At 37.9% G+C, this 26,217-nt stretch overlaps 1 protein-coding gene across 1 annotated transcript; it reads left to right on the plus strand.

The window, feature by feature from the left end:
• Nucleotides 1–2,580: 2,580 nt before the first annotated feature.
• Nucleotides 2,581–10,312, plus strand: LOC308406606 (NACHT, LRR and PYD domains-containing protein 3-like; the record flags this gene model as incomplete). Its single annotated transcript, XM_080897686.1, has 8 exons — nucleotides 2,581–2,710; nucleotides 2,807–3,078; nucleotides 3,346–3,535; nucleotides 3,754–5,554; nucleotides 6,908–7,084; nucleotides 7,647–7,823; nucleotides 8,090–8,136; nucleotides 8,350–10,312. The coding sequence occupies 8 exons, from the start codon at nucleotides 2,581–2,583 to the stop codon at nucleotides 8,871–8,873; spliced, it is 3,318 nt and encodes a 1,105-aa protein (XP_080753812.1). The 3' UTR covers nucleotides 8,874–10,312.
• Nucleotides 10,313–26,217: the final 15,905 nt, after the last annotated feature.

Below are 26,217 nucleotides of genomic sequence, written 5' to 3' on the forward strand. Positions count from 1 at the left end.
GATGCGGCATTGACTGCGCATTGACTTCCTGTTGGGTTGAGCAAAGCCCAGCTCAGGCATGGGGGCTTGGGGTTCTGGGGGTGCTTCGCCTCTGTGCTGGGGCTCTGGCTGGGCCTTGGGGGCTTGGGTCCTGGATGGTGTGTTGCCAAGGTTGTGGGCGGGTGAGTGCACGGGGCCTCAGCCCTGGCGTGGGGGGCCTCTGGTGCATTGGCCAAACTGGGGGCCTCTTCAAGTGGCGGTGGGGTCAGACGGGCCGCCCCAGGTTCTGTAGGGCTTGGCGGTGCTGCTGCCGTGGGCCCGGGTCCGGATGGGCCTGGGCCCCCTGGCCTTGGTTGATTCCAGTGAATGGGGGTGCCTACTGGGGTCAGCGGGGGGGGGGGGGGGGGGGGGGGGCTGGCCCGTTGCCCCTCCCTTCCTTCCCTCCCCATCCCCAACTGCCTCCCTCTTCCCGCTCCACCACACCCACCCACACATACAGGGCCTTGGGTGCAGGGGTGTCACCAGGGTGCAGGGGAGGTATTCCCTCTCTGTCCCCTTCTGGCCACCTGTGCCTCAATTTTAAAATAAAATAAAATAAAATAAAATAATAACAACAAACGTCAATCAAATGGACCAATACGGCAAGGTCGTGATGATCCACTTGATAAAATAAATTCATTGGGCATCTTTCTTGGCCTTCAGACAGTAATTCTGATGGCTAAATATAATTGATATTCATTTAAATGGTAGTAATGATCATTGGTGACACGAAAACATGTATGTTCTATATTAGTTAGATAGGACTTGTTTTTAAATTATAAAATATTTTTTTCATCATAATGAGAGGGCATTTGGTTTGATTAATTAATGACTTATTGTTTTACTTAATTTTGAGGTTTCCTTTAACTGAAAATCTTTGATGTTAGTTTGAGGATCTAAAGGGAACCAAATTCAGAGTATATTTAGACATTTAAGATATTTAAGTGTGATGTTGAAAGTCCAACAGCTGATGAGTAATGTTCTAATATTTGTTATTTAGTGGTAATTTTTAATACTTTTATAGGTTATTCAAAGGATCGTCATGAGGGTTTGATCATTAGCAGGGGATCATGCACGGTTAGGAATGACAGAGGATAGAGGACAGGCAGGATCTGTATCTAGACCCTCTTAGACAGGTGCCTCTTGGATCACACCTTCTTTAAAAAAATGGCCAGTAATAATTATATGTGTAATGGCTTGATTTAATAGTGGATTGTTTTATTTTATTTTATTTTATTTTTTTAGAAAATCCAATTTCCCACCACAGTCATGAAATAACAGTCATTATTAGTTTTTTATTTCTTATGTTTTTTATTTCTTTTATTTCTTATGCATGGAGCTGACCTGTTTTCAGGTCAGCTCCATGCATTCTTAGTACATGCAGTAGTATGTGATATTAAAAATTCAATCAGAACAGAGGATACTGGACAGAAAGCTACAAAAAGCTTCAGAGGTACCGAGAAGGTTCGATATTTATAAATGTTTGACATTGAAGTTTACCATAAAGCTGAACAGGAATACAATGTTTAATACTATTAAACCTTCTGAATCTAAATGTTGAGTAAAAGCAGGGAAAGGTATGGGTGAGCCTACTGTTATAACTGTAAAAGAATAAAAGGAAATGGAGACAATATGATAAATTGCCAAAGTGAAATGTCAGTTTATTTATTTTGCTGTGCTGACAAACAAAATATTAATTAGAAATGTCTTCTCTGCCTTGAAGCTCAACTAGATCAACTGACAACAGCAATGCTTCTGTGAAGAGTGATCTCAGTGGTGAGGATGACTCTTACAACATCATTAACACAGAAATCCTTCTTAAGTCAGCGCTGTCAACAGAAGAATATTTTAGAACACAGGATATTTGTACTTTATTCAACATACTACTGCTATTTTCTTTCCTCTGAGAAGGTATCACACTAAGAAAGAATGACATGTCATTGTATTTATTTACAAAACTCATATTTGTACATATTAGTACAACAATTCATGGTACATCTTTTTATATTTTTCTGTTTTTTCAGAGACCTCAAAGCAATGGACAAAGCTGGTGACACATCTGCGCAAAAGTCTTCTTAGAGAAAACACTTTGATTGAAAACATCAATTATCCTAACCAGAAAAACACAGAACACATCATAAGAGAAGACAGCACTGCAGAGAATAATGAACAGACACAGCACAAAAGGAAGAAAAAGAAGAACTAGTGCAACCCGACTACAAAGATATGTTTAATGTGCGAACAGTGCTAACAAAAGGAATGGCTGGTGTTGGAAAAACATTTCAAACAAAGATGTTCATGATTAAGTGGGCAAAAAAGAAGACCAACAAAAACATAGACATTATAGTTTCATTCCAGTTCAGTGAGCTGAATAAAAGAAGAGACCAAGTTCAGAGTATGGAAGAACTGCTGAATGATTACTTCAGTGATATTAAACTACGAGGACATCTCTCCTATGACAAGTTTAAAATACTTTTTATTCTGGATGGCCTGGAAGAATGCACATTTCCTCTGGATTTTATAAACAACAATAACCTGACTGACATGAAGGCACAGGCCACAATGGATGAGCTGCTAACAAACCTAGTCAAAGGGACTTTGCTTCCTTCTGCTCATCTCTGGATCATCTCTCAACCCTCAGGAGTCGATAAGATTCCATCTGATTATATCCAGAAAGTTACAAAATGTCAAGGTAAGAGACAACACACTGGTTTCCACATTTAAAGACAATTAAAAATAAATTAGTAATTGATGTTGTTCACGGTACATTTATCTTTTTTTCTTTTAGAGACGTCAAAGCGATGGATGAAGGTGGTGACACATATGCGTGAAAGACTTCGTACAGAAATCACTCTGATTGAAGACACCGATCATCCTAACCAGAAAACCACAGAACACATCATGAGAGAAGACAGCACTGCAGAGGGCACTGATGAACAGAAAAAGAAACAGACTGTGGTAAAAGTGGAGGCAACCTCTGACATCTTTAAAGACAAGAATGGGAAAAAAATCAGAACTGTGCTGACTCTTGGAGAGGCTGATATTGGAAAATCCTTCCACGTACAGAAATTTATAAAACAGTGGGCGGAAAAGAAAAACCCTTCATCTTTCACTTGGGTTGCAGACAGAACAAAAGCTTTTTTTGGTAAAGCAAAAAAAAATGAACTAGGAATATTTCCACTCAGTGAGATTAATCAGATTAAAGATATGAAATTTAGCTTAGTGGGTCTTCTTGATAATTTCTTCAGAGAAACCAAAGAATTTGTGATTACTAACTTTTCACAATTCCCAGTTTTAATTATCTTGGATGGATTTGACAAATCTCAGCTTCCACTTGACTTTGACAACAACACCACCTTGTCTGATATCAGTGAACCAGCCTCAGTGGACGTGCTGTTGACCAACCTCATCAAAGGGAACCTGCTTCCTTCAGCTCTAGTGTGGATAACGTCCCGACCTTCAGCTGGTGATCAGCTGAATGTTGAAAAAATTGTTGACAGGGTGACAGAAATACGAGGTAAGATTATCATTGCAGCAACTGCAATTAGATATAGTTGAGCATTTTTGTAGTACTTATGCTAGTGTTTTACACCAAAAAAGAGTCAAAATATTTAAAAAAAAATTTCATAAAAGACAAATATAGTAAATATTTATATGATAAATAATTTGTTATTGCTAAAAGCAAGATAAATGTGCACAATGTATACTTGTGTAATTTCTGTTTCTAATGTTTTCTTACAGAGAAGCCTGATATTAGAAGCCAACACAAACTCAAGTCTCAACTGAAGGAGCAGTTTACTCGTGTGTCTGAGGGCATCGACAGGCAAAAAACCTCTGCTGTCCTGAATGAGATCTACACAGAGCTCTACATCATAGAGGGGCAGAGTGGAGAAGTCAATGAGCACCCAGAGACCAGACTGGTTGAAAGTGCGAAGTTCAAACCAGTTAAACAAGAAACAGTAATTAAATATAATGAGATCTTCACATCTGTTGAAAATAAACATATAAAAACTGTGATGACAATTGGAGTGGCAGGCATAGGAAAAACTATCGCATCAATGAAGTACATGCTGGACTGGGCTGAGGGTAACGCAGTTCAAAACATTTATTACATGTTTCCACTTCCTTTCCGAGAGCTTAATTTGAGAAGAGAGGAACAACTCAGTTTTGAGGATCTTATTCATCAGTTCTTTCCAGCTATGAAGACCTCAGAAATAACCGACTATGACAAGTACAACATTCTGGTTGTTCTGGATGGCTTTGATGAATGTCGCCTTGATCTTGACTTCAGTGAAAGTAATAAATGCACCGATGTGAGAGAGCCAACATCAGTCAATATTCTGCTGACCAACCTCATCCATGGAAATCTGCTTCCTAAAGCTCAGATCTGGATCACCTCCCGACCTGCAGCGTCGAACCGTATTCCTGCTGATAAAGTTGACCGGGTCACAGAGGTGCGAGGATTCAATGATGAGCAAAAAGAAGAGTACTTCAGGAAGAGGTTTAATGTGGATCTGGCTGAAAAAATCCTCACCCATGTGAAGAAATCAAGGAGCCTTTATATCATGTGTCACATACCAGTTTTCTGTTGGATCACTGCAAAGGTCCTGGAGGAATATGTGACCACAAACCAAGATGATGAAATGCCCAAGACTCTGACTGACATGTACACATACTTTCTTTTGATTGAGTGCAGACAGGCTAACAGAAAGTATAATGAAGACAAGACAGGTGAAAGCTGTGAGATAGATAAATGCTGGAATGAAAGAAACAAGGAAACCATTATATCTTTGGGCAAACTAGCTTTTGAGGAGCTTGTTAAAAGAAACTTTCTCTTTACTGAAGAAAACCTGACAGAGTGTGGTACTGACATCACAAAAGCTGCTGTTTTTTCTGGGATATTGACTCAGATCGAGAGAGAAGGTCCTTCAATGTACCCACAGAAACTGTTTTGCTTTGTCCATTTGAGCATTCAGGAGTTCATGGCAGCTTTCTATGTGTTTTACATCTTTAATAACAAAAGTGAAAATCTGCTTACCCCACCTCCTTCAGTGGTTTCAGATTTGCCGGCATCTGACTTCTACAAGAAGGCAGTGGACAAAGCTTTAGATAGTAAACATGGAGACTGGGATCTGTTTCTCCGCTTTCTGCTCGGCCTCTCACTGGAGACCAATCAGAAACATCTGAAAGAGCTGCTGATAGACGACAAAAAAAATAACAAGGAGACCAACAAGGAGACAGCTGAGTACATCAAAAAGAAGATCAATGAAGACATCAGTGATGCAGATAAAAACCTCAACCTTTTTTACTGTTTGAATGAGCTTAATGATCACTCTCTTGTGAAAGACATCAAAGAGCAACTGCGATCAGGAAAACAGAATTTTGAAGATTACTCTGCTGGTCAGTGGTCTGCTCTGACGTTTGTGCTGTTGACGTCAGACGAGAAACTCGATGTGTTTGATCTGAAAAAGTATCGGAAATCAGAGAAAGTTCTTCTGGGAATGTTGCCAGTGGTCAAAGTCTCAAAAACTACCTTGTAAGTACTTTTGAATAATTACTTTTGTAATTCAGTGTACACAAAGTTTAACTATCTAAACAGCTTTCACAGAGAAGGAGAACTCCAGTGAGTTTAGTGGGAGATTCAGTCAATTCAGTGTCATTTATCAAGTTTGAATTTCAAACTTTCTGCTTTAACCTTCTAGGACCTGGCGTCCACATATGTGGACATCACATTTTGGGTAGTCTAGACCAAAATACCTAAATTTACTCTACAAGGGCCTGATATCCACTTACAATGACATTATACTGCTACTGTTCTATCAAAATCTAAAACGAATGTCCTCATATGTTGATCTCATTTTTCTCAGAAACAAAAATTAGGTAAAAATAAAAATCTGGTAATTCTTTGTTTTTACATTCATCAGGTCCCACTCAGCCCAAATAGCAAAGAAAAATTAAAAATGCATGCCATGAAAGAGTTCGGGTCTTAGGAGGTTAATTCAGAGGGTTTAAGAACAACTTGACATTCACTATTCAGTAGTTACAGATAACTTTGTGGAAAGTCACCTATTTTCAGTAATTGGATAATTGACTGACAAGCAGTTTCATGGTCAGGTGAGTCATGTTCCCTTGTTACTTCATAACAGTGGAAATGTGCCACTGGCATTTATTGATGATGTGGGCAGGGATAGCTCAGTAGGTAGAGTGGTCGCCAAAGGTCGGGGGTTCGAATCCACTGAAGGGCTACCCTGAGGTAGCCTACCTCTGAGCAAGGTACCATCCCTACACACTGCTCCCTGGTGCGCCTGCTTACTGGGTGCCCACTGCTTCACTGAGTGAATGGGTCAAATGCAGAGAGAGCAATTTCCCCACGGGGATCAATAAAGTATACATTATTATTATTATTATTATTATTATTATTATTATTATTATTATTATTATTATTATTATTATTATTATTATTATGTGATTGCTGATGTAAGTCACAGGATGAATTCGGAAGTTTGCAGCCAAACACTGGAAAACTGATCAGATGGTGTTTCCGACGGTGAGTCCTGACATGCTAGATTTTTTTTAAGGCAAATAAATGGGATATTTGTGATATTAATTCAAAGCCTCTGAAAATGGCGGACTATGTTTAAAAGTGTCTGTAATTTCTAAAGTAAATGAAAAATTTTTGTAGATCTCCTTGAATCTAAGTGGAAACCCTCATCGTCTTAATTGTTCTATTTAAATTCCAATGTGGTGGTGCACAGAGGTAGAGCTATAAAAATTATGTTCTGTCCAACAACTAATTTATATAACTGTATACACTGGTCTTTTAGTTACTTGAACATACTAGTGCAAAGTAACAGTTCATAGCACTTTGCTGTATGTCTCATTTTCACAGGCTGACTTGGTGTGAGCTCTCTGAAAAAGCCTGCAGTGGTCTGACATCCTCAGTCCTAAGCTCTGCATTCTCAAACCTTTTGGAGCTGAACTTTAGCCATAATGATTTGCTTGATGTGGGTGTGCAGCATCTTGCAGAAGGCCTGAAGAGTTCACACTGCAAACTGGAGATTCTGAAGTAAGTGTGCATAAATCAGACTGCCAAAGAGGGTTTTGTTGTCTTTTCTTGTTAGAAAGTTAAAAGGTTTCCATATGGTACAAAGTATAACAGACTGTTAGGTTGCTGAGACGCTAGACTGTTTTTAGCCACATATGAATTTTATTAGAGACAAATATTTTTTTACACTTTAGTCAAAGTGTGCAGAAAAGCTGTACCTCAACAACATGATTGCTTTCCATTACCATTATATCCTAAGCCCAGACTAAAGGGGGATGAAGGGGGGTTTCTGAATATAGAAACCAATTAAATGGTCTACCTGGCCTCATACTTTATGTAAATAGGACATGACATTTCTGTGAAAATTTTGTCAAGTTTACCTAAGCAGGGTAATCACAGCATTCAAATGTTTTATGTAAATACATTCACTGCAGCAACTTGATGTTAAAGAGAAGGTGATATGATCATCTTATTAAAGACATTAATGTGTCATGTGTTTATTGAATCGTTTTTTGAGTGTTTCAAACCTTTATCAAAAAGTCAGAAAGACCATCAAAATAATTTATCTCTGTGTGTTCTGCAGATTGTCTGGTTGTCAGGTAACAGAGACAGGCTGCTCTTTCTTGGCCTCATCTCTCAAATCGAATGCAGCCTCCCTCCTGAAACATCTGGATCTGAGTTATAATCACCCAGGAGACCATGGGAACACACAACTCACTGTTATAAAGGAAGATCCAAATATGAAGCTGAAGACACTGCTGTAAGTTATAAATATAATTGTTAATATAGTATATAGAAATAAAAGGCATTTATTTCTAATAATATAGAAGGATCTTTTTCTGAGCCTACGTCAACTTTAAAGCAAAATTATAACAGAACCTGAAATAAAAAGTCAATGTTTCATTTATAACATAAATTAAATTTGAAGTCATATTTTTTCCACTCTGTTTGAAAATTATTGCTGCACTACTTCCTCACCCTACCTTACTATACCTAATACTATATATAAAATAAAATCTTGTACAGTTTGGACCATGGTGGAGAGCATCGGTTAAAGCCGGGGATAAAGAAGTGTAAGTTGGTCTCTGATCTTCAGTGTTTTGTCAAGTAGTCACCAAGTTAAAGCTCCAGTTGCTCATTTTTGAAATCAAAATCACTAATTATAATTTGCTATACCTGCTAATGTTGTTTTGATTTGTTGTTTTGCTTGTATTTTTTTTATGTATTTATATTTTGTGGTCTCTCCAGTACACAAAGATATCAAATTCTTGCGTTGTCTTTCTCAGATGGTGTAGAACTGAAGTTTGATGAAACTACGGCAAGCAAAAGGCTTGTCCTAGAAGGAGACAGAAAAGTAAAAACTGTAAAGAAGGTAGAGGAGAAACCTGCACGACCTGAAAATGAAGACAGGTTCAAGAGGTCTCAGGTGTTTTGCGTCGAGGGACTGAAAGGTCTCTGCTACTGGGAAGTGGAATGGAGTGGGACGGTCTGCATTGCTGCAGCATACAAAAGAGTGGGTAGAAATTGGGATAGTAGTGGTGGCCTTGGATGCAATGAGATGTCCTGGGCTCTGTCCTGCTCTAGGACTAAATGCACTGCCTTGCATGGGAAGACATCAACACAGCTGGAATTACCTTCCAGTAAAAAAATAGCAGTGTTCTTGGATTGGGAAGGTGGAATTCTGAGTTATTACAGTGTTTCATCAGAAAAGCTGAGCCTCATACACACCTTCCATGCAAAATTCACAGAGCCGCTCTTCCCAGCATTCTGGTTTAAAACAGGCTCTGTGACCTTATGTGACATTAATTAAATCACTGTGGTTGAAACAGGTTTGATAAACTGATCACCACAGATGTTCTTCGTATTTCATTCAATTAACATTTCAGTTCCTTAACATGTAAAATTACTTTGCTGTTTTTCTCTTTTAGATGTGACTTGTTTATAAATAGTAAACAATAAAGAAAAAAGAACAATGTAAAAAGAAAACTAAGCTTTTGTAATATCATAAAGTTACATTTGCCCAACATCCAGAGGTCCTTAAAACGCACTAACCCATGGCAGTTGTAGATCTGCTATGATACAGGCAGCTCTGTATGTCAAGATAAGGGACAGTCGCTGATTTCACTCATTTCTTTCTAAAACTTGTTTGTTTCCTTGTTTAATCACTTATATTTTTCTAAGTGTAAGATATCCTGATAACGATGATGAATATTACGAGTTTCAATTATGTTTTTTTTTACTTCAGTTCTGCCTTGTTCTTGTTTTCATTACTTTAATTTTATATTTTGTAAATGACAATAAAGCAGAACATGTACAAGAAAGAATACATAACTGTATCCCTGTCAAATAATACTTACATGTCCTCTTGAACATTAACATTTTTCTTTCAGACATTATTGTCAGTATCATCAGCAGTGAAGACTGATGGTCATATATAACTGTACATACAGAAACCTGATTTTTTGATATACATAGATATAAAAAAAATAAATCCGCTGATTAAAGTCAGACTGTGCTTGAGAAATTGATAAAAAAAATAATTTAGTTTTACCAACTTTGAAAGCGTGCGCGCGAGAGAGAAAAAGGCTTCACTAGTAAAAATTTATGGAGAGTTGAACCCAAAGTCAAATAAATGTATGCCAAAAAATATCAAAATGTCACACCTCACAGACTTTGATTTGTTAAGGACAAATTACTCACATTTGACTTTGGCTCACATCACAGGATTAGGTTTTTATCAGGTGTGTTTCTTAACTGATACATCTGGAAACTTGAACCCAAAAACACTTCTGAATGTCACCCGATGAGTGTTGTGGTTGGACTGTATCTACTGCCTTAGTCTTTATCTTCCTAATTATGTGTCAGTTGATCGCTTGTCCAGGTGGTAATTCCTACATCCACGTCTGTCTTTGTCTCTGTCCAAATTTCTTTTTTCATTCACGCTTTCTAACATAATTTCAGTCGAGCAGCTGTCAGACACAATTTATTTCTCTTCTCTTCCATCTGGATCCTGATCAAACTTTACTGTGTTACACTGTGAAGAAGCCTGGTTGACTATAGGAATAATTAGGGGAGTAATGGCAGCTGCAGTTTTCAGTCTTGGTATCCAGGTCTCAAACACATGCACAATCATAGACATTTACAGTACAATAATGTGACGTTAAAACAGCCCATTTCCCCTGACACATACAGTTATATTCATGGCAGTTGAGTCTGTTGGGAGTGATTATTTCCATCGGTGTCCACCAGACTGTAAGAAGAGAAGAGAAAAACTGAAATAAAGACCTTTTGCATTTACAGTAAGGTAAGCTTAGCAGCTTCCATGTCCAAAATTGTCTAAACCTTCTTAATGTTAAATTTGACTACTTTATTTCATTCTTTCCTCCTTAATCTTTGCTTAAAGTCACAGAGCATAACCAATGATTTATATCCTTTTTAGTTTGTGACCAGTTTGAGCCTTTCTGGTTAATCAAAGAGTAAAGAAACAATATTTCAAATATTCTAAAAATCACTGTTAAAGCTAAACATCCTTACAGTGGGGACAGTTTGCATACTACTCAAGACACAGCTTGTTTACTTAAAATTGGCACAGGCCATTGTGCATTTTAACATTATATTATTGTATGCATCCATCTTTTTTTGTTTGTTTTTTTGTTTTGTTTTGTTTTTTTTTTTTTGTTTTACCAAAATTCGCATCGAAGCTGACATGTTTGGGCATTTTAATGTTGGAGGCAATGAACTACACACATAATATAGGAGTGGATGGTGGCTAGAATGAAAGCAGTTACAAAGGAAGAGATGGAAGTAGAAGAGAAAGGAAGCATCTGGGACAATGTGGCAACGAGCGAACTGAAGGCCTTTTTGCACCACAATCCAATTCATTGTTTCCATAAACCTATTTTTTGACTGAGTCTGTGAAGAGCCTTAAAGAAAATCACAATAAAAAATTTAGTTCCAGTTCTCACGTCACGGGCCTTATAAAAGCAACAGACCTGTTTGATTTGCTTAGGATCTCTCCTGTTTCTGCTTCTTTCACTCCATACTATTGATCTGCTGCAGCTAATTGACAACACATTTAGGGCCCCTCACGCTCTTTCTGTCTCACTCTGCATCAGTCTCTTAAGATTTGTTTTGATTAGAGAGCTGCCTGAGCACGCTTTGAGTTGAATGAATGAATGGTTTGTGTGGGTTACAGACTTTGTGAGAAATGTGTGGACGTCTCTGCTTTTGAACTGGAAAATGTACATTCCTTTTGCAGTGATCAAAAAACCTTTTAAAACCCCACAGGCCCTGTTAAATGATTATGTTGACCTTTTTAATAGTGTATGCGCATCTACTGACTAATAAAACATTTAATTAATTTTGGCTGATTTCCAGAAGTAAAGGTTTTTAAACTCATCAGGCAATGGATAATCTAGTCATGGCAGCAATAATGAGTTGTGTTGTTGAGGATACATGGAACTTTTGCTTTGGTAAAACTGTTGTTTTTGCTGCTTCTAACCTTTGTTAGCTGCTGTTAGCTGGCTGTTGGTAGCTGCTGTTATTGAAACATTCTTTGAAGTGTTTGGACTGTGATGATTAGTGAATAAACTCTCATATGGTGTGAGACTGTAATTAAACTATATCAGAGAGAGAAAGAGAGATTTGTAGGATACTCAAGCCTAACATTAGCTAACATGTTAGCTTAAAACAGCTGTTGTTGTTTAGCTGTCAGCTGTCTGGAGACAGGAGGGTTGCATTTCTAATCCAATGCATTCCAACCACTGTGCTGTGGCACATATAGGTGTGCCGTGAGAAATGATCAGTTGTCCCGTGGAAGATTATCTGGTTCCACCTGGTACTCTAAGCGATCAGCGTGAGTAACAGGCAGAAAATTACATTCTCTTTCACTAGAGGGCAGTACTACCTGCTCTAATTAAATTGGTTGCAAACTGCCAGTAAAACAGAAGAAATTACATAATAGTCATGCTGTGAGTGAGACAATGCAGCACGTAATAACAATAGATAAATATTTGAAAGGAAAAAGTAGTCAATCTGACCTGGGTCCTGACCTTTTTATCATGAGGCTGATGGTGCAGATACAAACGGAAATATCCCCCAAGAAGCCTTCTCTGTCTAGCCACATGCATAAAACACAATTAGTCAGAAAAGGGATATCTTTCCCAGGACACTGCATTTAAATATGATGGGGAATATAGTGGCTTCCAAAAACTGAACCTATGTATTTTTAGTGGATTAATTTGTTAATTCAAAATTTGTTTGAAGATCTGAAACTTCTATGTGACAAAAATGTAAGAAAAGAAGTCAGGAAGAGGAAAAGGACTTTTTCACAGTACTCTCTGTGTTTCTGCAGACTGCAGCAGCCCACCTCTGCCCTCCACAGATGAGCCACAACCACACCCTGGTCTATGGAGTTTATGAGAGGCATCTGCCACTTCCAGTTCCTCATTTATCAATGAGCAGGTTTACTGTTGTGAAGGGAAACTTTTTAACCCAGACTATATTATCCTAAATTTAACCAATTAGACTGTGATAACTAAAATGAATCAAGAAATATCCACTGCATAAAAATACCAGGAAGTGAAAGTAAAAAGCAAGTTAATAAAAGCAAACTAGAAGTGAAAAGGACCAAAGTGCAGAACACAACCCTTGTTTTACTTTGTTGGGATCCTACGGCAATTTTGTGGAAGAGAAAGAACTGAGAAGAAGACAGATTTGGAAAGTGAAGCAGGTTGTGAGTGAAAAAGTGGTGTCGTGGCCAAAAAGCTCCTGCTTTGTTAATGCACTGTGTGCAGGCGTGTTGGCACTCACAGCATTTTAGGTCATTTCTGACTGAAAGTTCTCACAGATTACATCTCCACTGACAGTCTGACCCTGGAGAACAACTCATGATGTGAATGTTAAAACAAGGAACACATCCTGGTTCCACTCCTGACCTGATGTGCCGGGAAACTCTGGAATCCTTAGTTTTCGTTTTCTAACCACAGGCTGACATACGATGATGCAGAGGAGGAGTCGGGTAGTCTGAAGAAGTTTGTGAGAACTTGCTAACAAACTAATTTTAGCACATTAGCTAGGAAAGCCTTGATGTTGACAACCTCAGTTTAATAAAACAGGCAAGTTGAACAGGGTGTTCCTCAACCACTTCCAATGTGAAGAATTAATTTTTCATTAATACTTCTAGGTCAAAGGAAGTATTATCCTTTGACTACGATGACCTGGATGACTGAGAACCTTCACAGACATTAATACTTCTACTCCTCCTGTCGATATTGACCACATTACCATGGTGTACATTGCTCAATTAAAGAGCTAAATGTAAAATTTCATGCTGCTTTTATTAAAAGAATCTTACTAAAAAATACTCATATTTTTACAACTAGTGCGTTTATGTGTAAGTTGAATTTTGCTGATTTAGTTGATTTAAAGAACGCAAAGCTGAATTGTTTTGCACATCTTTGGGTTACTTATTAATTATTTCACATTTATATACTTACCTATTACTTACATGTATTTTGTTGTCTGTGAAGGTTCTCAGTCATCCAGGTCATCGTAGTCTAAGGAGCTTGGAAAGAAAAGCGTCTGGACTTCTTTGAGTTGCTTGAAGACGTTTCACCTCTCATCCGAGAAGCTTCTTCAGTTCTAAGGGTCAAATGGTGGAGAGTCCCAGATTTAAACCCAGTGGGAGTTTCCCCCCAAAGAGGGACAAAGGACCCCCTGATGATCCTCTACCTAATCACATGAGCCAAGATGTGTAAGCGGGTGTGGGTCACAATCAGCCAGGGTTTCGGGTAAGCTCATTGTGAAACCTGGCCCCACCCCATCATGTGATTTCCTGAGGTCAGATGGCCCAGGATGTGAGTGGGCGTTAAGGCGTCTGGGAAGGGATCTCAAAACTGGATTATAGATGGCAGACAGTTGGTGTTGTAAACCACCGCCTCTGTTCAAAGATGGTCGCTCACAGTGGACGTAAACTGTGAGCAACCATCTGTCCTTAGACTACCTATTTTGTTATTAAACATGCAAGCTATATGTGTTTGAAACATATAAGGAAACAAACCATACAGGAAAATATTCAAATGACTTTTTATACCCACTACAGTAGGAACTTTTTTTCCCCTAAAATACTTAAATTGCTGGTTGAACCTCAAATCCTTATCTTAACCACTTCTGCTATTAAGGGTCTTTAAATCAAAACAATGCCATAATTTCAAGACCTCTTGAAACAACATAGAACCTCTAAAGCTGCCGTCTTAACAACGATTACAGATGAAAACCTGTCTGTGGTAAGTCAGACAGAAAGTTTTAGTTTAATTCATGTTACATTTATATTTGAATGATTGAATGATTCTGATTAAACTGCCACAAGTAATGCTAGTTCATACATGGCAATCGTTAACGTGCGATTAGATGAGTTGACCTATATGGCTTCATCAAAGCAAAAACAGCAACAATACTGCTACTAATATTAATAATAATAATAATATGTCTTTCTGAGGATGTCATTGAGTGTAAACTTTCCCAGTAATAATGTTTCAATGTTTCCTATTATACCTTCAAAATGAACATTATTTGTTCTTAACCATAAAACCATCTCCATACCATGCTAAATGTTACTTAAAATATCCTCATTTTTCCAGATTTTCTGCATTTCATTCACTGCTCTCTGATATAGGCTCATAAATCTGTGTGGGGAGCTGTGATTTACTATCTTTCACAGTCTATTCATGATTTCACTCTTCTTCAGCCAGCGCCAAATATTTCAACTTGAACATCTCTCTCAACATTAACCTGGTCATTCATTCAGAACAATGATTTGTGAGTCTAGTCAGTGTGGTCTCTGTCTGTAAGTGTCTCTCTTTAACAAGCTTGTTGGTTCATTGCTATAAAACCTGTTCACGGGGTCAGCTATGTCAGGCGTGCTGGATTTAAAACCAGAGCCACGTTAGAACTAAAAAGGAGCCGTGAAGGCTGGTGAGTTAGTATGCTGCACTTAAGTGAGCAGAATTCAAGTATTTCAACTCTGACATAATGTGAATGAATGGAAATAAGCCCTTTCACCACTCTTCCCTACCGACACATCATGCCTCTGCCCTGTAGCTTGTAAGGACAAAGTAAATTAGACTCTGATTGGTGCAGATTTGTAGGTATCACATGTTTGTGTATTAGTGTGTTTCTGTGTGAATAAATTACCTTTAGGCTCCAAAGTTTTTATGTTAATTAATACTTTGCTAAACACAATGTGTTGAACGTTTGTACATGTATTTATGTATGCGTGTGTGAGTGTGTGGAAGCACATGTGTGTGTGTCTTCCAGCTGCCATTTAATCCATCCATCAGGTCAGGTTGCGCATCCACTGTGCTCCCCGCATTCCTCCACCTTCCCAGGGCCCTGTGGACCCAGGGTGCAGGGCTGCAGGGTGTTTCCATGGTGCTGGGGTGATAGGGTCACCCCCTTTGCTACATCACTGATTGAATGAGAACTGAAGGGCTGAGATAGAGAGTTGTCCAGAGGCAGAGAAGACGAACGTGGATGTCTTAAAGTTGCAATCATCATGGCTAACCCAGGTCTTAAATTTGTTCTACTAAAACTAGTGTCTTTCCAGCAAGGACTGACAAAAAATGTTTACTTCCAAAACTCAAATGGATTACAATACATAATAACATGAATCTGAAGAAATCTCTGTTTGTTCAAGCCTAAAATTAACATTGGATTGCTGTGATCTGTGAGCCCTCAGTCAGTATGAACCATAAAATGTACAAAGCATTTAAAAAACAAAAAGGTCACATTGGCATACATAGTTTTTTCTCTGATTCTGCCTGTTGTTACTTCATCCAGATATCTATTGCATATGGCCAAGATATATTACTGACATACGGACCCATATGAACGTCTCTTGGGGAGACGTAGCGTGCAGTCTTGGCAACGACAGGAAACTCTGGAAAGTCCATATTGTAAAGTTATGTTACCATCATTACATGCTACATGTTTTTTCTAAACACACTTGTAAAGTCAAAACACAAATGATTTAGCCGTCATTATGATGTCATAGATAAAACCATATGTGAATACTGACTCATATTTTCATTTAGTGTTTTTAGAGTGGACAGGCCTTGAAAAGCTGTCAAGGTTAATAATGATGTGGTACCCTTGAACTTCTAAAAAAGCTTTGTACTGTCCTTTTGTATCAGCAGAAGAAGCACGAACAAAGTTGACCGGCTGCAGTGGATAAATAGTCCTGTCACAGTGTTTTTAAGTAGATCTGTTGACCATTTTTCTGCATGTATGACATATATATGTCTGCTTCAACTGCTGAATTATTGTTCGTATAAGTTTTGTTTGCCCACCAGGTAAGACGCAACAAATCCTTAGGCTTAAGCTTGAAAATTATCGCTTATCTGCCCAAGACTCTATATGTCTCTTTAAACTGTGATCTACTATGGTTGAGTGTGACTCGAACCAAACCCAAGTTCCAAAGCAAACTGAAGACACGGACAGGGCAAACCTAAACAGCAAACCCAAAGCAGGTGGAGGATAGTTCGAAGGAGTTTTAATAATCCTACTAATGCTTTTCAATCCGTTGAGCTTATTTGTGTTAGCATTTGGTTGAAACATGAGTTGGGACCACAGAAAATATCATACCAGACCAAAATTAATTTGGATGGAGATGTAAATATATCCACCACGTGTATGGGGTATTGACGTGATGCTCTGATGTTGGAGTCTCACTGCGTGGATTCAGTCTCAGTAATCTGTCTCATCTCCCCATCGTGGGACATGATATGTACTTATTTACATAACATGGCCACATATTGAAGAGTCAAGAGCAGAACATGTGTGTATGTGTTTCCCTCAGGTAGTGTACATTTAAATATTAAAGACAATTATTGTCTGTCTGTTTCTCTCTCTCTCTCGTACACACCCACACACACTAAGCCTAAACCTGGCCCTTTCTCTAACCTTAAACCTAAAGTTGTATGATTTACGTTATGGGGACTTACTCTTTGTCCCATAAGGGAGGTGGATGCTCACAATGTGACTATGTAAACAGATGAATGTCTCCACAACACAAGTAATATAATCATTGGAACATACGCACACATATATGCACACAAGGGTGGTGTTGATTACTCATGTCTAAACACAGCATGTTTGATGAGGGTCGCCTCCGGCCTGCAGGTAAAGAGTAACTAACTGGTTCCAGATTGTGTGTGTGTGTTTCTGCTTTACTGGCATACAAATTGTCAAATTTGTAACTGAAGTTAGTTAAAAGTTAGGTTCACGTTAACTTTAACAACATCTGATAGCTTTACTTTTTCCTGCTCATAACTTGGAGTTTCCCTTTTTCTTTTCCTTTCCTTTGCTTGTAGAAAAGTTTTGTTTTGCTCCCACCCCCTGCTGACCACAGCTACATTATCTTAATTTGCAGCCAGTAAGCTAATTTTACTCACATAATGAAATAGGAAAACCCTGTGTTAATATCATGCCATGAGCTACAGCGTGCCATAGATCTGAATTCAAAATGTGTCTCTTAAGGAATCATATTTGACTTGACCCAGACTTAAAACTGACCTACGTTCCTTCTGTTAAACTGTGACCTTCATGCCTGTGGATACACACGTGTCAAAACAACATTTATCACCTCTGGAACGGCCGCTATTCCCCGAGCACTCTCCTCATTTCTTTTCATCCCTCCCTGCTCCCTTCATCTGTTTTCTCTTTCCTTGTAATTTCTATTATCCCTACACTCCCTCTTTTGTCTTTCCCCCCCATGATCTACTTCATTTTTCCCCTGATTACAACAGCAAACATTTAAATTTTTTTCTAAATATATTTTTGCATGTATTTATTTAACCTCCTAAGACCCAAACTCTTCCACGACATGCATTTTTAATTTCTCTTTGATATTTGGGCATATATGGGCCCGATGAATATAAAAACAAAGAATTACCATATTTTTTTTAACCTTATTTTTGTTTTTAAGAAAAATGAGAGCCACAAATGAGGATATTCATTTAAAATTTTGATAGAACAGTAGCAGTATAATGTCCTTGTAAGTGGATATCAGGCCCATGTAGAGCAAAATTGAGTATCTTGGTCTAAATAACCCAAAATGTGATGTCCACATATGTGGACGCCAGGTCCTAGGAGGTTAAGAAAAATGCATATTTTTTAATATCTTGTTTGCTGTACATATAGACTCTTGACTGATTTCCAGGGGTTTCTCCACATAATCTACAGGTTGTCTGGAATAATGTGTCTTAATGCATTAGCAGCATACCCAACAATGATGGATTATTGCAGCTATTACTGGTTTCATATCATGTGATTGTGTTTAAAATCCAACTTTCTGCTTTTTCTTTTTATACATAAAGAAAAAGAAAACATATATATATATATCTTTCTCTCTCTCTCTCTCTTTATATATATATATATATATATATATATATATATATATATATATATATATATATATATATATATTTGTAAATAAGTTAGTAGCACGCTGGCCTCTCATGCCTTCAAGGTTCTCCACGTCTTTGTTAACCAGGTTGTTCCGTTTTCATCTCTTTTCATTACTTTTATTTCTCATGTACTGCTTCCTCTTGAGTTTCTTATTACACTCCCTCCCTTCTTCGTCTCATCTGCAGGGGAAAGATGAATGATGGTGCGATAAATCAGGAGAGTGAAGCGTTGTCAAAGAACAATGATGAGGGTCAGCGCTTTGGGTACCCTGCTATGTATGGTTCCCACTGGGAAATCCAGATTCAGTATAATATTGCTGGTACTCTGTCTCAGTATCTTTATCTCTCTTTCTCCCTTACTTAGTTTCTTTCTTTTCACCCTTTGTGCAATTTTTCTATCTTGCAGTTAATTCTAAATGTTTGGTGCAAAGTTAGAGACATGACATCTGCAGCGTCAGCTGAAGACCATTTTCTTGGAAGTGCATAGTTTGATTAAATTACAAAGAGTTTGCTCAGGCTCACTTTGCGAAAGTAAAGTCTGCTGGGCAAGGCCAAAATCAACACCAACTCATGGTAAGAGCCACATTTTAAGAGTGAGACATACTGCAAAGGCAAAGAAAAAAATTGTCTTTAGGAGGAATGGGTGAATATATTACTCGCACTGGTGTGACATTTCAGCATCATTCATAAATACTCATTTAGTTTGTATTTAAATAGTATAAACTCCACATTTGTAACAGGACCTTCCTTTAAAGATACTATAAGGAAACGAAAACATGAGGAATTTTGGACTGGATTTATGACACAGCTTAATTAAAGTTTGCATGACAGAACGTTTGTATGTCCAGCCCCTTAAAATCCAACATGTAGGAGTAGAAATGAGGGCAAATTAACCTAATGAACCAGAGTACCAAATATAATTCCAAATAATTTGATAAGTGAAACAGATTGAAATTGAAAACCACAAAATGTCTTTAAGAAAAAGAAAAAAGAGGCAGCAGCAGGTTTCATACGGTTCTTTGCCTCTCAGGGAGTAAATCAGCTAAACTAATCACTGATTCAGGACCAAAATCCCAACACAGGATTTTAAACCCTTTACAAATCCCCCCAAGGACTGACCAGCATACTGAGGGAAACATTATCATGTTTCTGAATATGTGATTAATGTTCAAACATACACTCTAAATAACTCCATTCACTGTCCAACATACCTTCAGGCCTAATGCAGCAGTGGGTGCTGTTGATGGTTCATTTGTAAGTTCGAGTATGTGTCTGGAGTGTATTGTAAGTGCCTCGGGGTACAGGAGGTACAGGAGAAAGCGAGGTATTTTCATGTATGTCTAAAGGGAGAGAAAACATAGAGGCTGATTCTTCTGTGCTGGACATTGATGGAAAGATCACAAAGAATAGCGTTTCTGTTTTTGTGTAAATTCCGAACCCCAACCGAGTCTACCGGGCTTATAAAAAGAACTGTGGGACTATCCTGCTACTCTCATACATAAACACTTGGGGTGGTTTCTGCCCTATTGCAGTGTTCTGTGTATATAAATGTTGGTAAGACCTTAAAGGCAAATACCAGCTGAACTTTGAGAGCCACATACCAGCTTTGAAATTTGTTATTCCTAGGTCTTTGTAACAAACCCTTTCAGCCTGGAAAGGGTAGGACTCTTCCAAAGCCACAAGAGCAAAAGGACAGGGGGGTGAAATGCATAACCTGGAGCTGCTCTGTTGATCCCAAATTGGAGACTGTATGTGTGGGAAATGCTTCTTCAGATTCCACTGGCTACAGCTGTCTAAAGTGAGAGGGTGTTTCTCAGAGACGTCAGTTCACTCACTAAGACTACACGATTCATTGGTGCATATTAAGAAAAGAGCTATTAACAGGCTGTAGTTATTTTGTCAAATATGTGGAAATAAATCTACAGCATTCATCAAATCCACTATAACTTAAAAAATGCTTTCGTTTCATTTATTAATTCAAAATCGAAATATAAATTTTACTCATAGCACCACACTTGGAGGCACTTATCTAACGCCAACAGCTCTTCTAGTGCCCACTGTTGCTTTGTATTTCTGTGTATTTGAACTATTCATTTTTGGAATTTCTTCAAAGCTTATGGCCTCAACCAAACAGGCCTGAAGACTGGTTGGTGACCCTGTGAAAACCACCAGTTGCTAGAGGTTGCTAGCTGCTGCTGAATGAAGTCAGTCACAAGGAGGGTTAGAGGGAGCTAGCAGCAGTTTGCCAGTTCCCTGTGAAGCCTTAATACCTGTGAAACCTTAGGCCTGATTCTGTGAGTGGGACCTAAAGTTTCAAAGTACCAAAGATAAATGAGATAATTTGAACTATTCTAGTCATTCATCCTCTGGTCTTTTGAGAATCAACAAGAAAGACAGATTTATATTTTAGATTGAAAGAACCCATTTAGGTCGATGCAGCTGCAGCTGTGAAGACAGAGTGAGAATATGTTCTTTTCTGTGATGGCCCATTCTGCATGCACATAATCCTTGTTTCACAATGAAGAATCGTATCTATATAATTACTGTTTTTAGTGTTTGCTATTGCATAGTCCCTGTATATTTGTACATTCCCTACTGAAGACTTCCATGTATATCAGGATTTTATTTTATTTTATTTCATTTTGAATATTTGTTTATTTATTTTCATACAAAAGCTAATGGAACAGAATAAAAACAGAAACATTTTCATTGTGAAATCCCCAAAACAAAATACAAGTTGTTGGATTTTGTTGTAACTTGCTTTTCCTGCCTATACTTATGCCCGGTCCATCAACAATGTGAAAGCAGTTTTTCGGTGGATTTTCCCTTTAAAGTTCAACCATGGGAAACCGTACTGTGACAACAGACTTCCTGCTGAGCGGACCAAATCACAGAGCTCTGTTCCAACTACACTGTGTGTCTTAGTATGTGGAGCAGCCTGTGTGTGCCTCTCTGTGTGAATGTGCATTGAGTCCATGCACACGCAAGCACACAAGCATGCACGCATGCACACACAAACTTATATGTATGTGACTCTGGTCTGGATCATTTTTAACATGCATTCCTGCTATGATCTGTGTATCAGCTGCAGGTTCCTACAAGAATTCAGGATGAGAATCAGTTTGGACTGGATCAAGTGAGGCTACTGTGACATTTAATCTTCATAATACACAGTGGATCTGTCAGTGTGTGTGTGTGTGTGCATGTGTGTGTGTGCTTGGACTTGACGGATTGCCTCTTTGGGAGAGAGATTTGTCACTCAGCAGGGGCGAGCATGGTTAGAACACACATTAAACAAAGACGGTTCTTAAGGGGATGAGAAAACGAGAGGAACGGAAAGTGTGTGTGCTGCGGGTTACGGATGGCACCCTCTCTGTGGATGAGGGCATCTATGTGTAACATGGCATAACAGATTAAATGAAATTAGTGCCTGACTGTGAGAATAATGTTCAAATAATATGTGAATGAGTTTCTGTGTCACTTATAAAGTTAGGTAGCTGAGGTGTATGGCTGAGTGATGAGTGCATAATACTTGTTGAGACACACATACATATACAAAAGTATTTTGACTTGTGAGAATTTATGCTTTGTGTGTATGTGTGTGTTGAATCCAAGCAAAGTTAGACTTGTGATTTGAAATCCACATACATCATGCAAACACTGATTTGTCACAGACAGAGATGGGCAGTAACGCGTTACTGTAATCCGATTACTTTTTTCAAGTAACCAGTAAAGTAAGGGATTACTATTGCAAAAACGGTAATTAGATTACCGTTACTTTCCCGTAGGAACGCTGCGTTACTGCGTTACTAAAAACGTGATTTATTTTGCGAGAATGTCTCATGACAGTGATGTAAGCAAGTGCAACGTTCGTGACAACAGCTGTGTGCAGATCAACAGTGGATCATATATCGAGTGTGGGAGAGAGTATGAGCGTGCAGCGTTTAAAGCGTGGAAGTACTGACCTTACTTTAAGTTTGATTACATAAAAAGTGACAAAAACATTAGCGTCCGTTAGCATTGTGTGTGGGAAGAAAACTTCTTTTTACAGCGAAAAAAACCCCTAAACTTCCAAGCAAGCACCGAGTGCGCAACGACGTAATGGGAAACTCACAGAGAAACTCGCGGATTCTTCCACTGACCGCAGCGGCACACCTGCACCAGGGTAACCCTCCGCCTACCCTACTCCTGCTTTACAGGTGAAAATAGAGCAAAAGGACCCTAGTCTTTGACTTTATTTATTTTCTGCTGTGTTTTACTTGCATCTATTTGAAAGAGTGAGTGTAAACACACACAAAAAAATTTTTTTTTATGTGCTGGAATGTGCAGAAAATAGGTTTAAATATTAAACAAATTTCTTCCAGTCAGAGAATGTTGCATATAATTACATTTTTGCTTGATGCATAAAGTTAAAAGATTAAAACTAATAAAACAAGTTTTAAAAAAGGAGACTTTTCCATTTGATTACATTTTGTATGATGGATTATGTAGAAAAAGTAGAATTTGGCTGAAAGATCTATCGCTCTATCACCTATTCAGGTTGTAAATTGTGTTTTTAAAAAGTAACTAAGTAACTAAGTTACTAAGTAATTAATTACTTTTGAAAATAAGTAATCAAAGTACTGATTACTTTTTTGGGGAAGTAATCAGTAATTAGTTACTGATTACTTTTTTCAAGTAACTTGACCAACACTGGTCACAGATAACACAAATTGGTAAAACTGTATAAATAAGGGCCACACTAAAGTCTTTATTCATCATTTTTAACTCTGAAGGGTAGGACCTTTACAAACGGAAATTTATTAATTCCATATTGAGTCCATACACTGATTAGAAAAGTGTTCACAAGGCTCATAGATCAAACAAGCCAAGGCTAATTTTTAAAGAGGTTTCTATAGAATCAGTCTCCTCAGATGAGTTACCACCTAGTGGCTATTATAATGAATATAGATTTAAGCACTTCAGAAAAGGGATGAATGGACCCTGGACTGCCTTCAGATGTAAGCCAGGGCCTTAATGTAGGCTGCCTCTGGTTGTGAGAGAAGCCAGAGTGTAGATCAGACACAAATAGAAAAGCCCTGTTTTGTCCTCAGCTGCAAAAGGCTTGTACAAAATGTAATGACACTATTTAAGAGGAAGGATGTGAGGCACATAGGTAATCCTAAACCTTTTTAAAATAAACACAGGGCAGTTTGAAACGCAAGAGCCATCCTAAACAACATGCTAAATATCCCTGAAATTCTCTGTTTTTCTGTTAGTTTTGTAGGATTGCATTTGTAGTGGCGTGTCTGATTATCCTTCCTCTAAAGGTGGGGATTACCCTCAATGACCTCACAGTAAAGACACAACCATTAGGGACAACAAACACACATTGCTGTGGGGATGGTTCCAGGAGGTTTAATTCAACCTGTCGTTTGACTGCGAGGTCACTCCAGTGGTATAAACACCTTTAAATCATCAGATGATCTCATCAGAACACACACATGGAAAATACAGTACACTCAACTCAGGCACAGCTGTCCAGCTCTACATAAATGGAACTCTAAGCAATCATGGACAAAGACAACATGCTAAAACAAAGCTAGTAATGAAGAATGATATTAAATTGAGTCTATGCTGAACCCAGAAAAGTTGGCTCCTCCAGCAGGGAACAAAATGAGAGATAAGCGGCTATGTTTGTAGCTACACTTCTAACCGTATGTGTTTCTATATCAGAATTGCAATGACAACTGCTGTAGTTTCTCATTGGGCTACTTTTTAGCTTTGTGTTTATCCCTAAACACTAAAAGAAAGATCCTAATGATGACACACACCAGGTAATGATTTGAGTCACTCTGTGGGATCTCTTATTTTGTTAAATGGTAGTTATAAACCAAATATATATCAAATACAAAAAAAATAAAATGGGGATGTCTTATTTTTAAGAGATTGATGTCAGAATTCTGAGATTCTTACTTTAATCTAAGAATTCTGAGAAAAAAGTACAAATTCTGAGATTAAGACTGAGATTAATTCTGATTTAAAAAAAAGTTTGAATTCTGAGATTAAAGTCAGAATTCCGATAACAAAGAATTCTGAGAAAAAAGTCTGAATTTTGATTTCAATCTCAGAATTCCAAGAAAAAAAATTGAGAATCCAGAGATTAAAGTCAGAATTCTGAAGGAGAAGAATTCAGAGAAAAAAAGTGAAAATCCTGAGTTTAAAGGTAGAATTCTGATTTTTAAAAACATTTGAATTCTGAGATAAGTCAGAATTCTTTAATCTCAGAATTCTGAGAATAAGATCAGAATTCTGAGAAAAAAGTCACAATTCTGACTATTATCTCAGAATTCTGTAGAATCCTAAGATCAAAGTCAGAGTTCTGAGAAGAAAAGTAGAATTCTGAGGTCAAAATTCTGATTAAAAAAAGTTTGAATTCTGAGAAAAAAGTCAGAATTCTGATCTTAAATCCAGAATTCGGAGAAAAGAAGTCAGAATCCTGAGGTTAAAGTCTGAATTCTGAGAAAAATTGAATTCTGAGAAAAAAAAGTTTGAATTCTGACATAAAAATCAGAATTCTGAGAACAAAGTCAGAATCCTGGGATTAAAGTCAGAATTCCAAGAACAAAAAATTCTGAGAAAAAAGTGAAAAAAAAAGACGTCCCCAATTTTTTTCCCAGTGCCCCAATCCTCTTCCATAGAACACTAAGCACCACAGTACACAGAAAAGATATTCAGTTTTTGCTGCTTCGTGGTATCCAGTGTGTGTGTGTGTGTGTGTGTGTGTGTGTGTGTGTGTGTGTGTGCGCGCTCATTGTTATGATTTTAATTTGTAACTTCACTTTCACCTCCCCACCCTCTAATACTGTTTTAAATCCCTTTATGCACTTTCTTTGTTTCATTTCATTCATTTTTTCATTCATTTTTCTGTTTTTAAAAAAAAATAGTTTTCAATAGGGACATAATTCTGAATGTTCTGGAAAGAGCAGTGAATGTTTACAACATATGGAAACACAACATGGAGTCATGGTTTGCATTTAAAATACTCAGCTGATCCATATGAGTAGAGCTTTGTTTAATAGGTTTTACTGTGTTTAATAAATGCTCATTTTTATTATTACTCCAGAGAAATACAGATACGTTTTTATTCATGACTTTCTGACGTGAACAAAATTAGGCGAGAGTCAAAAGCCTCTCATGTCAATAATCAGTGTTCAAAACTTCAATGATGTCTCACAACTGCTCCATTGAGAAATAAAAAAACAGACTTTTCTTTTCTCATGCAAATTGTGTCTATTAATTCATACGTGTGTGTGCAGCTGGTTGAGCGAAAAGCAGGAAGGATTTTCGAAGACAAAAGGGAGTCAGCTAAGAGGACCACAGATGAAAACAACGGGGAGAGGATAAGATGAGGAGGGGTGCAATGAAAGAAAGGGAGAAAGAGAAAGGGAGGCAAAGGATCGAGAAAAGTGGGACGCTTTCCTGGAGGCCCCATATCATGAGATTCTCATTATTTACCTCCATGGATACCAGCAACCAAACCCCACCCCCCAAATTCTTTTTACCATTTATGTCATTCTATCTTTTCTTATTCTTACATCTTTAAGCTTCCCTCGACACTCTCGCTCTCCTTTGAACCCTGTTTCCTTTCATCATTTACCCTCTTTTTATAACTGTTCCAATTACATGTGTCCCATATCACACTGAATG

The sequence above is a fragment of the Rhamphochromis sp. 'chilingali' genome, assembly GCF_963969265.1.
Source record: "Rhamphochromis sp. 'chilingali' genome assembly, chromosome: 12".
Classification (NCBI taxonomy): Eukaryota; Metazoa; Chordata; class Actinopteri; order Cichliformes; family Cichlidae; genus Rhamphochromis; species Rhamphochromis sp. 'chilingali'.